The sequence below is a fragment of the Lipomyces chichibuensis genome (assembly GCF_038497645.1).
Source record: "Lipomyces chichibuensis strain CBS 12929 unplaced genomic scaffold V1513scaffold_19, whole genome shotgun sequence".
In the NCBI taxonomy this organism is placed as follows: domain Eukaryota; kingdom Fungi; phylum Ascomycota; class Lipomycetes; order Lipomycetales; family Lipomycetaceae; genus Lipomyces; species Lipomyces chichibuensis.
Window position 1 is genome coordinate 249,971 of NW_027117471.1, and position 15,932 is coordinate 265,902.

Below are 15,932 nucleotides of genomic sequence, written 5' to 3' on the forward strand. Positions count from 1 at the left end.
ACCTCCATTATGTCCGGCGCGCGTTTATACGACTTGGTTACCCGGCTATAAGTGTGCGTTCCACTGATCACCGTCGATGCGTTTGTAATCTGAACTAACCCAAACGAGCTCCTTTAAAGATCTGCACACCACGGGTGTAAAGTAAATTTACAAGGAAATAGCCCTTGCCCTATGGATCCCCCAACGTTCTTGATGTAAATTGGTCCCGGTATGCGGCGCATTGCTTACGAAACAATAAGACGATGCTCGCTACATGGGTAAAAAATGTTTACGGAGAATGACATTATGATTTGAATGCGAATTTAATATTAGCCACATGTAATGCCACTAATTACAAGTTTCACCAACTCCTTACAACAACGAAGAATTCGTAAGCCGAATATTCGCTGAAACGCTGTTGAAGAGATACATATCGCTAATGCAAATAAAATCGACCTCTCTGCCCGTAATCGTAGGCGGAATCTCTAGACTAACAACAATGGGCCTCTGCCACGGCGTTCCAGACTTAGGTCGAACCCGCTTAATCAGCAGTAATTCATCCGACGATTTTGAGCACATAATCAAAAACCAGCCTTCGTATTGCGGCTTAGGGAACTTAGGACTGTAGCATTTATAATCCGTTGTCAATGGTGGCCGTTTCCTCTCGATCCTGACTACCATAGTCTCCTGTGTCTGACGAAGATCCACGTCAACGATCGGGATGCTCGACAGCACTTTCAAGAACTCTGCCTTGGATTTCTCCGGAACCTTCAAGAACACTGCCAATCTATTCATCTCACCAGGTTTCATGTCACCGAGTCGTCGAAGGTTGACGACAGTCATTGAGTGATTCATAGGGACCGGTTTCAAGCCAGGAAGGACGGTGAGCGGATTATCGTCAAACCACACAGCCTGCTTGATTGCTTGCATGAGATCGATGAACATCAAGCACGTACTTAGAATGCCCAGCTCTGCGGTAATATCAATATATGCCTGCAAAATACGCACGCATTGGTCCAAAACAGAAACCATATCCTGCATATAGTCTGTAATCGGGAGTTCCACCCTGCTGAGGTGCGCTTGGATAAGAAGGAAAGCCTTAACATGAGGGTCCCACATCACCTTCTTCAGTTGCGCACCGCTGTACCGCAGACGTTTGGATAACTCGATATTCAGAAGATCCTCGTTATGACGCACTGGTAATAGATCGTATTCCGATGCTTCGGCAAGAACCTGGAGACACAGCTCATACGGAGCATGAGGCTTAACCCTATCCAACAAGTTTCTTACTGTCCTGTGTGAAATGTAGTAATAACTGCTGATATTCAAAATTGGCGTGGCAACTACAGAGCCATCCGAGAAGATCTTGACGCAGCCAGATTTCTCCAGTTCTGCAATACTCTTATCGACCAGAGACACAAAATAATCGTTCACAGCCTCTGGAGTAGTCTCCTCCAAGCCGTAATATGTCGGATTCTTGTGCACGCGTCGAAAAAGGTACGTACACATCAAGAAATCGAGCGCTTGCTGCTTGGTCTTTATATTCCCTCCAGCAATCTCAGCACCAAGATGATCCTCCAGAACTTTGTGCAATGATGACTCAACTGGGAAACCTGTATGCAAGAAACGCTTGTAGAATTGCTTCTTAGATTCCTGCGTGAAAATGATAGCAACACCACTGGTATCGAAAGCAGGACGACCAGCACGACCCATCATTTGCAGAATATCAGTCAGGTCCATATCCTTATATGCCTCGATTTTTCCATCAAAAAATTGCGTTCCTTTGATAATGACCAAATGGGCCGGTAAGTTGACACCCCATGCCAAAGTACTAGTAGCGACAAGGACCAGAATCCTATTGCTGGCAAACAGTTCTTGCACGATTCTTCTGTCTGAGTCAATTAAACCGGCGTGATGCTGACCGATGCCAAATTGTAATGACAACTTCAATGGCTCGTCTTTTATCTTGCTCATAATCATCGCGAGTACTTCCTCAGTCATGTTCAGGAATCGCTTCGGATTCTCCTCCATGCCACAGAAATTGATCAAATCGGAAGAAGTCAGCCGCGTCTGGCGCCTAGATGCGACGAAAATGAGAGCAGGCTTATTCGGTGAATGGCTCTTAATAGCCATGAAAGCAGGTTTGTTCATACTGATTTACGTTAACAAAGCAAAAAAATTGGACAATCTAGAAAAAAAATACCTCTTCATCAATGGGCAGAAGCCAGTATTATCTTGAAAGCCATCAATATACATTTCAAGCGGCACCGGACGGATTGACTGTGGGAAATTGAACAAGCCTTCCTTAACCCCCAGCCAGCCGGCCATATCGCCTGCATTCGCGACAGCCGTAGACATGCCAAGTAAGCGTACAGGCTGCTTCGTGTGCGTAGATATGTAGTTCATTCGGCTGACGATCATTTCAAGAATAGGACCACGCTCACTTGCAAGCAAGTGAATCTCATCCATAATAATGAGAGAGACTTGTTGAACGTATTTTCGAGTTTGCCAATTTCGGCTGATACCGTCGAATTTCTCCGGTGTCGTAATAATTATATCCGACTCTCTAATTGCTCGTGCATCTGGACTGCTGTCACCGGTGAGTTCCACAACTTTCTTGCTCGCGAGTTCGCTCAGGCGGCTTCTCCAATCGTCCACTCGCTCGCGAACTAGAGCTTTCATGGGTGCGATATACACGACCTTCGACTTCGGGAACTCCCTGAACGCCCACCTTCATGATGTTAATCCTGCAGTACCCATAGAAGAAAAGCGGATAACCTACCACATGGCCAATTCAGCAGCCACAGTCTTACCAGATCCAGTGGGCGACCCAAGAAGAACATTAGAAGATGTATGATATAAACAATGGAAGATCATCGTCTGCATTGGATTGAAGTAATTGAACTTTTGTTGATAAATAGCTTCGATGACAGGGTCATGCAAGGCAGTAATGGGAAGCGGTCTCAAGTTCAAAAGCTTTGTCTGAATGTTCTCAAGCTCAGGTCTAATCAAGTGCTGGAATGAAATCGTCGTAACAGTTCCAGCACCCGCCCATGTATTCGAGACCGCGCGAACGAAAATCTGAGGCGGCATTGGATCCTTAAGAGGGATAAAGAAGTCCATCTCATGGGTATCAGACATATGCTTCTTAGACAGGATAAACTTGGCAGAGTGCAATATCTCGGAATCAATAGAGTCCTCTACCCAAATCCAGAAAGACTCAGCATTTCCATGCAGCTGATCATTCCATACGAAGAGAGGAATAATGTTCAAATGTACTCGCAGGATATTCCGAAGAATTGGAGAAACTTCAAACTCGATATGCAGTAGCGGGAAATTCCTCAAGTGCTTGGCAATGACATTGCCGAGACCTCGATTATGAACCAGTTCTCCGATCTACATACTTATGAGTAAATCAAGTCAATGGTGTCAGTAGGGAGTACGAACCTCTCCTGGCTGCATGTCGCACAGTTGTTCAAGTGGAACCTGTTTTTTTTCTAATTTCTCTATCGCTTGCTTTGGTAATCCGAATTGCGCAAGATCATGCTCAAAAGGCCATAGGCTGAGACTGTCAATATCCGTCGTAATACTGCAGGGAGCAGCAAACTTACCGTTTGTCAATTGCTTTACACATGGACAACAAAACAAGAGCTAGATGACCCCAATGGCGATTCATAGCGATCAAAAACAATGCTCTGCAAATTCTTGCAGCATTCTGGGCCACGTAAGCAGTGTCTGAGACAAGAGAGAACGATTCGATACGCGCGTTGCAGATATACGCCTAAATATGTCGTTAGATCCATCGAAATAAGTGGCGGCAAACAGAAGCAACCTGAAGCAAGACGTTAATTTTGCCCTCAGTAGTATCGATGCTGTGCGAAATCTGACAAGGCGCGGATTGTTCACGTAGCTTGGTGAGTTCATTGGCTTCCTCCTCGCGAAATTTTAGGCCATCAAACTCCTTACTCATGCTGAGCAAAGCCAAGACATCTGCATCAGTCGCAGTAGGTCGCAGAGTGTTATTAAAAATCTCGATACTGCTGTGCATCAAGTAGAATTCGGAAGCAATACGGCCAACGTGCTTGGGAGTAAGAGAACCAGTTCGTTCATCGAATATGATCATCTGCATTCTGTGCAGTGTCCGCGCCGCTTCAACAATTAATTCTCGCCGACGATGGCCAAGTAAACTATCCTCTTCAATTTGCTTCCAGTCAATACCGTATACCATTGGGTTCTTGCGCATTCTGACGTAAAGATAAGTGTAGCCGAGCCACTGCACACCCTCGTCAATATTGGTCACGGTGCCGAGAGCAATCTCCGCATTAAGGTTATCCGCCATCCGCTCCACGAATCGAGATTCTATAGGTTGCTGTTGTGTAATGGCAGACATATAATGACTTAGTCGATCCAGTGTTGTGCATAAAAATGCTATACCATATTTCTCGAATTGAGGACGACCAGCTCGACCAAAAATCTGTATGACATCAGTAATACCGAGATCCGTGAAACCACCCTTCTTCGCGTCGTAAACTTGAGTACCCTTAATAATGACAGCCGCGGCAGGCAGATTGACACCCCAAGCGAGCGTAGCAGTACAGCACAGAACTTTGATGATACCTTCCGTGAAGAGGCGCTCTGTCAAATTGCGATCAGATCGCAGCATGCCTGCATGATGCACGCCGAAGCCATCCCTGAAAATCTCACGAATTTCTTTGCTTCGGGATTTTGAAATGTCAAATGACGCTGAGCGATATCTCGGGTGCGTGGTCGCATCGAAGAGGTCCATGTCGCCTTCAGACATAGCATAGTCTTTTAGTGTCCTGACAGTATTCATAGTATCTTTTCTAGAATGAACGAATACCATCACCTGATGACCTTCTCTAAGCATATCGATGACTTTTCGATACGTGACTCGGTCCAAGTATTCATTTGCCTGCTTTCCACCAGCTTTTCCCTTAACGCCAATGAAATGCTGCTCCAACGGAACCGGTCTGTAAGAAGCATCAAAGTAGAACAAACCTTCCCTCCTGTCAACCCTGCATTGATCAATTAGTACAATCCATTCTTTTTACACCAAAAAGGCATACTTTAGGAAGTCAGCGACATCAATGAAATTTGGGAGCGTGGCGGACAATCCAACAATCCGGATCATGCTCTGAGTGCTTTCGACCTGTCGCAGTGTTCTGGCAACTAAACTCTCAATGACGGCACCACGATCATCATGCAACATGTGCACCTCGTCAATGATAAGAAGTTTGACTTTCTCCACCAAATCAGTATCGCCGTTGCTTTTCCTAGTCACAACGTCCCACTTTTCTGGAGTGGTAACGATAATTTGGGTTTTTATAATCTCAGTTCGAGTAAGTTGCATATCACCTTGACAATGATCAGCCTATGCGTGTGTTAAATGCCAAATATCAGAACCGCGTACCGGTCAATTCCCGAACTTGAATTCCCAGCCACGCCAACCTCTTGCCCAGTTTTTCGACAACTTCAGCAGCAAGAGCCTTCAATGGAGCAACGTAGACAATTTTGAAGTTATTCTTCTCTACGTGGTAGGCACCGGCATCGGGCTCCTCGAACGGAGATGGGACACAGTTCATTGCGATGGTGTGTAGGATCGTCAGCATGGCGACATCCGTTTTACCCTATGCAGTTCTCAGTATCCTGAAGTATACATTTTGTGAGCTCCACTTACAGCACCAGTTGGCGCACAAATGAGCATGTTTCCATTAGTACCATAGGCAATCGGATAAACTAGTGATTGCACACGGTTCAAAGTCCTGTAGCCCTTGAAAGTATTTCGGCAAATAATATCCAGATCTGCTATCTGTACCAGCTTCTCTCCAATTGCTAGAGGACGCTGCTTCGCATACGGAACGGAAACCTCTTCGTAGAGCTAGACCATAAGTTACATTACATCCGAAACAAAGCGCGTCGTAATGGCTTACATCTTCAGTACTGCGAGTAGTACCAATCGGCAAGCTGTACTTATTGCCGTAGGCGCTCAATGTGTTCCCTGCGTCATGAGATCTGTAGACGTGAGGATAATGCTCGTCAGGGGCCGACAGAATGGGACCGGTGGGTGACGCCTTTCGTGCTTTCATCATTGCGTCTAGTCGTTTCTGTCGTTCCTCCTTTGTCAAAAGCTTTGAGCGCACAACTTCATCGTACGTCCTTGAGTCGCCACTTGCATTTTGCGTATTCTTGCTTTTATGTTTTTTCTCGGACTTGTTGATAACTCGGACTTGTGACAGAAAGTTGGACTCTGTACCGCGCTCCTGTTAACCATTTCTGTTAGCGGAGTCCTCGATGACAGTCATCTCTTCCAACATACAAGCGTCTCAGCGATTTTCGATCGATTCTGGACCAGCTCGGTCACGAATTCGAGATCATCATATCCCAAAATATCCGCCAGCTTCGATTGAATCTCAACGTCTGGGTTTTCATGTCAGCCAGCGCCAACACAACTTACGTTACACTTCAGGAACACAGACCTCCGCTTGGTGAGAGTAAAGCAGTTTCCAGGGCTTGCGTCAATTCGTCAATGTCCATCGTATTACGGCCACGACTAAGATATTTCAGGCATCGATTCAACAGCCACTCCCTACCATACGCCGGCCCAGCAACATCCTCATCCACATCCACATCCTCATCCTCATCCTCATCCTCATCCCGATCAAGCGACGTCGCAGAGGAACTCATCTCCTTCTCGTCATTCTCACTGTCATAATCATCCGAATCACTCAAAAGTCCTTCATAATCACTCTCATCCCAATTCCCATCAAACACGCACTCGTCGTCGTCAACTTTAACAGTGTTCAAATTCAATTTATTAAAGACCTGAACGGTTAGGCGCGCATCCTTCATAGCCCTTTCCTGAGCGAGGAATTTTTCGCGGAGATCGTCTAGGGAAAATCTGGAGGCGCTGCTCCTGCGCGAACCTGAAAGCGAGGTGGATGAAGGCAACATTGATTCGTTTTTCGAAGTTGACTTCTGTCGGATCGGTATCTGGTTCAATTTCAATCAATCTAGAAAACCTTGTACCTGTTTTCCGTAGTAGATCCTCTCAACTTGCTGTTAATGAGGCACATCCTACAAGAATTATTTGAGGGACAGACACACATTAAGGTTTGGAAGTCCGACCTGTACCACTGCTGAGACAAGTCGACATCAAAACTCAGATACTTACCCGGCCGAGACAGGGTAACCTACACTAATCCAAAAAGTCCCATCAATATCTCAAAAATAAAACTTGACGTCACTCATCAATTCGGAACATATCTGGAGCTAACGATTATAATTTGCACTGAAGGAATACTAAATATGCCTTCAGAATTAGAAGAAGTAAGGTTTACCTTCATCCAGCGAGAAGTGGCAGCTAATTAGTTGCAAACAGCTCGTGGAGTTTCTCCACTCACCACAGCCCATGATTCGTAACATCGCTCTTCAGCATCTGGTCGGATACGCTACAGGTCCCCAGAACACTATTTTTCTGCGAGATAATTTTCGGCCTATAAAAGACCTTAAAATAATAGCACGAGATACACCTGTACGTTCGGCGGACGCTCTAGACACGACGGTGATTGCTGACTGGACATGTGGTAGAAAATCGCGAAAGATGCGTTGACGATTCTCGCCAATATGAGTGAATTTGTGAAAATCAGGACGACGCTGGTCGAAGATCTCGGATTTCTGGAATTTGTCGTTACATCAATAACTGTAGGCCCATTTGCTCGTCAAATCAGACATCATATCTGACAAATACTCGCAGAAACCAGGGGAGCCTAACGCGGATTTATTCTGCATTTTGTTAGCCAACATAGCCAAAGACAACGCTATTTCAAACATCTTCAAGATCAATGCTATCAAGCACCAAAACGAAGGTCTCACTTCGAACAAGGTTCTAGATCAATTGATGGACTGCTTTGTCAAAGGCGCTGAGAAGAAACTCAACAAGCATGCAACATTTGACTACCTCGCGTTCGTGTTTGCGGATATTTCACGGGTACGTGGCGTACATGATGGTTCATTGTTATGGTAAGAGATGCTAATTTGGCGCAGCTGGCTGAAGGTCGGAAATACTTTGTTACGGAGCAGGAATATGATCGTGTAGTCCCCATATCTAAGGTTCTTGTATTCACAGAATATGACAATTTAGTGCGACGAGCAGGCGTTGCGTCGACAATCAAGTGTGTATATCAATCGAGCAAGCGACTTTCTGAGCACTAACAGTCGCGCAGGAACTCTCTGTTCGAGTTGTCGGAGCATATCACGTTGCTGGACAAGGTTGGGGTAAATGTCCTTCCATATCTCCTCCTCCCCCTGGCGGGTCCAGAGGAATTGAGCGAAGAAGTATATATCATCTACAAATTGCCCCTGTGCCATCGCTAACTCATCCGTAGGAAACGTTTGAGCTCCCAGATGAACTCCAACTCCTGCCGCCTGATAAAAAGCGCGAACCCGACCACGAAATACTTCGTGTGCACGTCGAATCTCTGGTTCTTCTCGGCTCAACACGCTACGGCCGAGATTTCATGCGCAATAACGGCGTGTACCCCTTGATAAGAGAGTTGCATCTTGCAGTCGAGAATGACGATGTTCGTGAAATTTGCGAGCGGTTAGTGCAGCTCATTATGGCGGACGAACCTGGTGAAACCGCTGCAGATCAGCGGTTACAGATTGTACATGCGGACGAGGAGGAAGAAGTTACTACGTTAGAGGCTTTGTAAAGAACGCTCACAAAAGTTTGAAGTTTTTTTTAATTGATGACACGGAAAAAATTGTATCATAGACGGAATAACGAATGAATCACAGTACCTATATACCATCCCAAGATGAACTAATATACAAAATTGAATCTAGAACAACGCCTTGCTGGAAAAAGGATCTTCCCCTTCTTCATCGTCAGATTCGTATATCGCATTCTTTTCCAAGGCCCGGAGAGATTGCTTGAGTTTCCGGCCTTCCTCGCCGATTTTGCGATCATGGTCCACGTTAGCGTTCTCTTCGCCCATATCTTCCGCCTTGACCATCATTTGCCGCTTCATACGTTGCTAAAAGTAAGAGTCAATACAAATGTTGTGCTCAGTAAATAAATTAGAGAATACGCACTTCAGCTTCCTTGCTCTCGTCTTCGGGTCCTTCCATAATTGGAGCTTCCTCATCATCAGCAAATTCCTCGTCGAAATCAAGTTCGTCGGCGTCATCGTCCTCGTGCTTCTTGACAGCCCGCTGCTGGCTGTCGACAGTTCTCAGTCGCTTGCGAGCCGGCGCCACGATATCATCGTTCTCATGCTCTGGATGCAAATGTTTCATCAGCCAACGCGGTGGCTGACTCTTCTTCGCCATCTACAGACCGTTAGCATCTTCTGATACCACAATATAACGAAGTCACATCATACAACAGCCTCTGCCTCATCTAACGACAATGTGGTATATTTATTTCTCGGCGTAAATTTATACCACTTCTCCGCGGGCACCATTTTAAATCCATCTTCATCAAAGACAAATAGGACATAACAATCCGACTGTGCAGCCTCATAATTCCCAACCCACGTATTCTTCCCTTCGAAATCCTCAATCAACCACGGATAATACTCCTCGTACCTCAGCTTCCTCTCATTCTCACCTCCGGCATACACCTGTCTTGTTTTCTTCTGAAATGCATGCTTCCTATTCCTCCGCTGCCCATCTGGCGCAACACTCGCTTCTGGCTGCGGTGCAACGGTACCTTTGTCGATCTCCGACTTGACATCCTCCATCTTCTCGCCATTCTCTTCCTCCTGTTTTACATCAGCATTTGCTTCCTCCTCCTCCTTCCGCTGCGCCTGATACCGCAGTACCCGAGGATCCTTCCGATGCATTGTAACTGGTTGCTGAAACTCTGTGGGATCTACATTCTGCCGACTATAAAACTTCATCACATGGAACCGTTTGTCGGCTTTCTCGTCCGGGGAGTACGCGCGCAGTCGGTAATCCGTATACTTGTATTTCTGCGCCGCTGCACCTGTGGACGGAGGTATTCCAGGTCCAGATATTTCAGTCTTGATCTGAGTGCTGCGCGGTGTTGGTCGGGATGATGGTGGTGTGGCACGGTATGACGGGCGAAGGATGTTGGACATTGTTGTATGCGTGAGAAGAAATAACAATTCTGAAAGTCGTCAAGAGCTGGGTATTTGTCAAACAATTCTGCATATATCAATTGCACCGATTATGTTCGACAGTCGATTTAACTGTACACAGGAAATGATCTGCTGTGCAGACGCGATTTAGAAATAATGCAACAGATATAATGAACAAGCCAAGCATATTGTGATGTGTATTTTGCATATTCGCGTTGTTCTAGACCATTTACAGCTTCAAATCCTAATCTAAAACGTGTATAGCCACCCCATTGAAAGTTTACGTCTCAACGCCACAATAGCAGAGCTCACATCATCATCGTATGCATCAAATAGTAAGGCCAGCAAAGCTAGCACGCCAAATGCAATGTCCCGGCTAGACTACCTTGCCTCGAAGTACCTCGTAGCGGATACTCCCACCGATAGGAAGCCTCACAAGAAACGCAAACGAAAAGATAACGACTCAAGCAACTCCATTAAATCCGGCAAACCCACCAAGAAACACCAGCATGTGGCGACGGAAGACGGACTTATTCTTGCGGACGACGACGCGGAGATGTGGGGTTTGACTGGAAAAAGGTACGATAATGATGAGGACGATGAAATTGAAGGTGGTGAAGATGCCCCTGTTACAGGTGAGTTCTAATTATGTGTTGGAATGGATAAGTGGAGAGAGGCAACGGTTAATGATTTCACAGTCGAAATCGCAGATGGTCGATTCAAAAAGAGTGCCGGCTGGAGAAAAATCGGTACAACTTCCTCCAAAGATCGTGACGACATTGTCGTCAAAGACGAGGACCAAGATGCGACCGCCACTAGGATCAACTCAGAAGAATCATCTGGCACACGGCCAGAACGTGCAGGTGGTCTAAAAACGGCAGCTCAGGTCAAAGCAGCGCTGGACAAGAAACTCGCCGCGGAGATGGAGAAAATGGAGAACAGTGGAACTTCAGGTAAAAACGCTGAAGTCGTATACCGAGATGCGTCGGGGCGAAGGATAGATATCAATGCGTACAAAGCAAAAATGCGACAACAGTTATTAGATGAGGAGAAGAAGAAGCTTGAGGCATTGGAGAAGGAGAAGGAGTTGAATAAAGGTTTAGTCCAAGAGCTTCAACGGAAAGAGGAGGACCGGAAGTTGGATGAAGCTGGCGCGGTATCGCTGAACCGGTATGCGCATGATAAAGAATTGAATGATGAATTGAAGCAGCAAGCACTTTGGGAAGATCCGGCTGCCAGATTTGTATCAAAAAGGAAGAAGGAGACAGTTAGTGCTACAGGCTTGAAGGTTTATCAGGGTGCGTTTCCGCCCAATCGGTTTAATATTCCGCCGGGGCACCGGTGGGATGGCGTAGATCGGTCGAATGGATTCGAAGAGAGATTGCTTCAGAAGAGACGGAAGGAGAAAGAAAAGAAATTGGAAGAAGATGTATACGCGTCCGATGATGAGGATTGATTTAATGCGCGTTATGATGAATGTAAAATATCGCAATAACTAAGGCATAAGTTGTACATTACCATTTGGCGAACAGAACGCCGACGCCGCATCGGATTGAGTTTCGTCCCTTTACTCAACTCCTTCTAACTATAATCGTTTACCACAAGCCAGTCACCATCTCACACGAAACACAACACAATGCGGCTAGACATATCAACCGTCCTCCTTTTTGCTGCCCTTCACTGTGCGTCCGCCGACCTCGGCACAGTTGACACACCAGACCTGACAATCCCAATCAAATCACTAACATCTAGTTACGCCAGTGATGTCAAACTCACCTACAACCCTTACAAGCCGTCCGCGAAGGTTATACCGTCCGACTTCGCAGGCGAATCAATATCCACGAACAATCTTGTCATTGTGAACGAGCAAGTATTATCCGACGTGAGTTCTCCAAGATGATAGACCAATCAATTAGTGGAAGCTAACAGTAGAATGAAGCACATCCCGACATCCGGCGGCGCGAAGGACATATTCTCCCTCCATTTAACACCGTCAGGCAAGATTTGGCACGTGGACTACACTTACACGCCCATGACCAACGCCCAATCCTCAGACGCGGTCGTACTCCCGCCTAACCGCGGCCCGGTCGCGATTTTAAAGGCGCCTGTGACGAGCACAAAACAAGTTCAGGAGGTAAGCACTTTTTTGATTTGTTCTGTGGGCTACGGGGCTAACGAGGTTGTAGGAAAATAAATCGTTTATACAAAAGTATTGGATGTTTATTGTGCCGTTGCTGTTGGTGTTCATGCTCGGTGGTGGCGGTGGTGGTGGTCAATAGTTGTACTATAGAGGAAGTTGGAATATGCTACACTAATTATTCCATACCGTTTCGAATCGAATTCGATTATATGAGTCGCAGATTATGCACATACTTCTAGCTATGGTTGTCTAAGCAACTTAGTGATGGCAGGAAGATACTTATAATTCAACGAAACGCACATTCCTGCACTACTAAAACAAAAGTAAAATCTAAAACGCGCATATATAAGCTAATGAATACTTTATACTGTCCGATCCCAAATTAGTGTATTATGATAAGCCTTGTGTGGTGGCCATGCGTGCGCCGACTGCTGTATCTGATTGTGATTCTATGTTCTATCAACATAGAATATATTTTGAAAAGCACCAATCCATCACCATGCTGCGAAGCCATCGTATGAATGTATGTATATGAAATCAACTAATCCGCAATCTATTTGGCGTTGAAACCAGGCACCAATTTCCACGACTCTTTCAACTGCGAAACCTTCGGCTTTCCAAAATTCTCGTCGATATCCAACAATATTTTCAACGCATTCCGACTTCTCAGATACTCCACTTGCCGTTTCTCAGGCGGTACCTCTTTCACCTCGCCAGAGGGGATCGAGTGACCAGCCTCGGTCTTGCCGCCAACATGCAACGGGAGCAAACTCTGAAGTAGTTCATAGGCAGCAAGCGTACATCCGAATTGCGGGGACGACCGCATGATGCGCGCGGGGCCACCTTTGAAGAACGCCTTGAAGCCTTCTTCGCGCCAGATTGTCGTCGCGCAATGCGCTATGTTTCTGTAATGTGTCTGGCCGACCCGAGCTTCGGCTTGCAATCGAGTCTTGATGACGTCACAAGGAGTCGTAAAATACGCGGCCGGCATTCCTGCGATTGCCCCCGCGACGAGTAATTGCCCGATACCGAGGGTTTTGTTTGGTCCTTCACCAAAGTAATCCTTTTTGAGATGCGCATAAGTTGGGAAATATATAGCCGAGAACGGCACATCTCGCATCAAGCAAGCAGTTGCGCCTCTGTATAATCCCAGCAACCCAAGATTGCGAACAATCCACACAGCCGACCGTTTCGGAGCACCTTCGATCGACTTTGCAACTTCACCTTGGATCTGCAACCGAATCTTAACGATTTCGAGCGGATTCGTAAAGACGACCTGGCAAGCACCGGCGGACCCGCCGGAAATGATCTCGCCGAGGATGGTAATCTTGCCGTCATCGTCTGTGAACTTCCCCCGCGCAAAGTCGTTCACCGTTAATTTTATGGCTTTCTCCGGAGCGACGCCGACCAGTTGGGGGCCAAGACCGGAGTACAGCCCCGCAAAGCCTTCTCTGTGTATGACTTTCCTGAAACAATCCCAGGAGTTCTTGTATAACAACTGGCCGGGAATTTTTGATCGCTGGTTCTGCATGCGTGTCTTGACGAGATCTATCGGGTAGACGATGGTCGCCCCGAGCGCACCAGCGACGGAACCGAGCAGGAAGTGATATGCGGACTCGAAGACTTCAGACAAAAAGTGTCCGGGATGTTGGAACGCGTGTTTCGCGGCCTCGACCTTTTCCGCTTGCGCCAGAGTGTACAAAGTGACGGGGTCCTGCCATGTCGGGTCGAGCACGCGTCTGAAATCGTCGCGGGACAGCCGCCCAGTGTTGTTATCAAGAGATGCGAAATGGAAAAGGACATCAATTTCCATTGGTGTGAAGAGCGAGAATTTTGTGGACCGGGCGGCTTCGTTCATAAAGTCGAGCCGAGTAATAGTGCCGTCGGGAGATTTGGCACATGCGTTCTTGACAATGACGTCGACCATGTCGGTTTCACGGATGACGTTCTGGAAGGCGCGGACATTGGCATACGAGATTTTGGACGAGGTCGAAATGTTGCAAAGCGTTTGGAGGGAAGCGAGTAGGCGGTCGGAGAGCTTGTGCTTTGCAGTCTTCTCAATGATTTTCTGGAACTGTTCGGGTTCTATATAGCCAGTGTTTGCCCTATCGTAGAAATGGAAGGCCTGGTTGAGTTAGTTAGTGACTCAGTCAATCGCAATCAGACTTGCGCAGCGTACCTGTCGAACACGCTCTCCTTGCAGACCACGCAACATCTGGGCAAACTGCGGGTAGGTCATAGAATGCCGCTTCTTCTTGTCGCCGATATAGAGTGTGACCCAGTCGCAGTTCCAGTCAAAGGGAATAGAGTCGTCGGACTTGTTCTTGTTGTAATAGTCGATGAACTCGTCATAGTCGACGACGCCATTGCCGTCCGTGTCGAACAGGCGAAACGCGATCTCGTACTCGGCGTCGGGTTTTTGCAGCAGATTCTCGAAGAATTCCCAGTCCTGGAACGAGACGAGACCTCGGTGCTTGCGGTCGGCGACGGAGAAAAGGACGGCGTATGACTCACGTGCGATCTTGTGGTAGTTCTCGTTTGCGGGGGCAATTGCTTTCACAAAATCGTCCTGGGTCATATGAGGCTCGCCGTCGAGCAGACCACTTGCGTGGGCGCGGAACGTCGCTCGCGCGCGAGATGTCGAGGTTGTGGTCGATTGTGAGGATGGCGCCCGAGGAGGAGGTTTTGAGGAGGAGTCGGCTTGTGCAAACTCACTCTGAGACGCGCTGGCGACCGCGCCAGACACGGCGTGAACAGGAGCCGAGGCCGTAGCAGAGACAGCGTCCATTGTGAGTGAAAGGAAGTAGAGAAGAGGAGACGCGCGGAAGTTCCAGGCGACGAGTAGATGCTAACCTTCACAACTTTTTTGTGGGGGCGAACTACGAACAAATAAAGGGCTTCGCTGGCCTACTCCCAGGCGGGGTAGTATTTTTTTCGCTAGCCGCCACGAACTTTTTAATGTGTTTGTGGCTTAAACACAAAATTTTATTGTAGATAGGGTTGCCACAGAGCCGCAGCTACGCAGATAGGACACGGGCACCGGGGAGCCGGAGCACAAGATTGCCCCTTTGGCCCGTCTTCCAAGTTGGTTCGGGCCGCTATGCATCGGAGGCGACGCCGATATTTCTATATATTTCTATATATGAATATATCGCAAGATACTAGACATATATGGTTTGTATATTACACCACAATTACAATAGGACAACGCATGCGTTATATAAATGCAATTCTCTCGACACATGGCTTGCCTAATTCGGGACAATTCGGAGTGTTGGCTCCGTGAGTTCACCTGGCGCCACTGTCACCATTTAGTGACAATGAATCTTTTGTGTTTGACATATTGCCGTAATGCTTGTGTAATTTGTATAGTTTGTAGGTAGGTAAATTTGTAGCACATGATTATATATAGGGCAATTGTCTAAAATACCACTGAAACTTTTTGAAATTGTATATATATCGTGCAGTCGAATTGGCAATAGCGGATGTGGCTCCCTCGGAGACAGATATTTTCCATATAGCCGCAAGCCGTTCGTGGTTACCCAAAACGAGTCTCAGCCGCGTCACGAGTCACTTTAGGCGATTCAGACGGCACAAGTATATATAATATATATATATATATAGAGTTACATATATATCTATATATGTGTATATATATATGCAAACCTAGCCAGCCTATGGGCGGCAAA

General features: G+C 46.8%; 6 protein-coding genes across 6 annotated transcripts; 3 read left to right on the forward strand and 3 right to left on the reverse strand.

Moving 5' to 3' along the window:
• Nucleotides 1-285: 285 nt before the first annotated feature.
• Nucleotides 286-7,163, reverse strand: V1513DRAFT_464850 (Sec63 Brl domain-containing protein). The gene is made up of 12 exons (XM_066900013.1): nt 6,477-7,163; nt 6,317-6,417; nt 5,931-6,260; nt 5,678-5,878; nt 5,411-5,627; nt 5,067-5,355; nt 3,812-5,015; nt 3,591-3,760; nt 3,427-3,541; nt 2,762-3,375; nt 2,183-2,710; nt 286-2,131 (listed from the first exon to the last, which is right to left on the reverse strand). Exons 1-12 carry the CDS (start codon nt 6,949-6,951, stop codon nt 352-354), a joined length of 6,024 nt encoding a protein of 2,007 aa, XP_066753185.1. The 5' UTR covers nt 6,952-7,163; the 3' UTR covers nt 286-351.
• A 78-nt stretch (nt 7,164-7,241) lies between these two features.
• On the forward strand, nt 7,242-8,817 carry V1513DRAFT_401037 (uncharacterized protein). The gene is made up of 7 exons (XM_066895497.1): nt 7,242-7,326; nt 7,379-7,531; nt 7,588-7,701; nt 7,754-7,987; nt 8,044-8,171; nt 8,223-8,334; nt 8,385-8,817. The coding sequence occupies exons 1-7, from the start codon at nt 7,306-7,308 to the stop codon at nt 8,709-8,711; spliced, it is 1,089 nt and encodes a 362-aa protein (XP_066753186.1). The 5' UTR covers nt 7,242-7,305; the 3' UTR covers nt 8,712-8,817.
• On the reverse strand, nt 8,724-10,238 carry V1513DRAFT_446325 (uncharacterized protein). Its single transcript, XM_066898246.1, has 3 exons — nt 9,384-10,238; nt 9,094-9,330; nt 8,724-9,035 (listed from the first exon to the last, which is right to left on the reverse strand). Exons 1-3 carry the CDS (start codon nt 10,101-10,103, stop codon nt 8,841-8,843), a joined length of 1,152 nt encoding a protein of 383 aa, XP_066753187.1. The 5' UTR covers nt 10,104-10,238; the 3' UTR covers nt 8,724-8,840.
• A 192-nt stretch (nt 10,239-10,430) lies between these two features.
• On the forward strand, nt 10,431-11,606 carry V1513DRAFT_446327 (Pre-mRNA-splicing factor of RES complex-domain-containing protein). The gene is made up of 2 exons (XM_066898247.1): nt 10,431-10,738; nt 10,802-11,606. The coding sequence occupies exons 1-2, from the start codon at nt 10,471-10,473 to the stop codon at nt 11,557-11,559; spliced, it is 1,026 nt and encodes a 341-aa protein (XP_066753188.1). The 5' UTR covers nt 10,431-10,470; the 3' UTR covers nt 11,560-11,606.
• Nucleotides 11,607-11,695: 89 nt separating this feature from the next.
• On the forward strand, nt 11,696-12,582 carry V1513DRAFT_446328 (uncharacterized protein). The gene is made up of 3 exons (XM_066898248.1): nt 11,696-11,985; nt 12,043-12,237; nt 12,290-12,582. Exons 1-3 carry the CDS (start codon nt 11,740-11,742, stop codon nt 12,380-12,382), a joined length of 534 nt encoding a protein of 177 aa, XP_066753189.1. The 5' UTR covers nt 11,696-11,739; the 3' UTR covers nt 12,383-12,582.
• Nucleotides 12,388-15,111, reverse strand: V1513DRAFT_446330 (mitochondrial carrier domain-containing protein). Its single transcript, XM_066898249.1, has 2 exons — nt 14,423-15,111; nt 12,388-14,368 (listed from the first exon to the last, which is right to left on the reverse strand). The coding sequence occupies exons 1-2, from the start codon at nt 15,029-15,031 to the stop codon at nt 12,797-12,799; spliced, it is 2,181 nt and encodes a 726-aa protein (XP_066753190.1). The 5' UTR covers nt 15,032-15,111; the 3' UTR covers nt 12,388-12,796.
• Between the last annotated feature and the right edge of the window lie 821 nt (nt 15,112-15,932).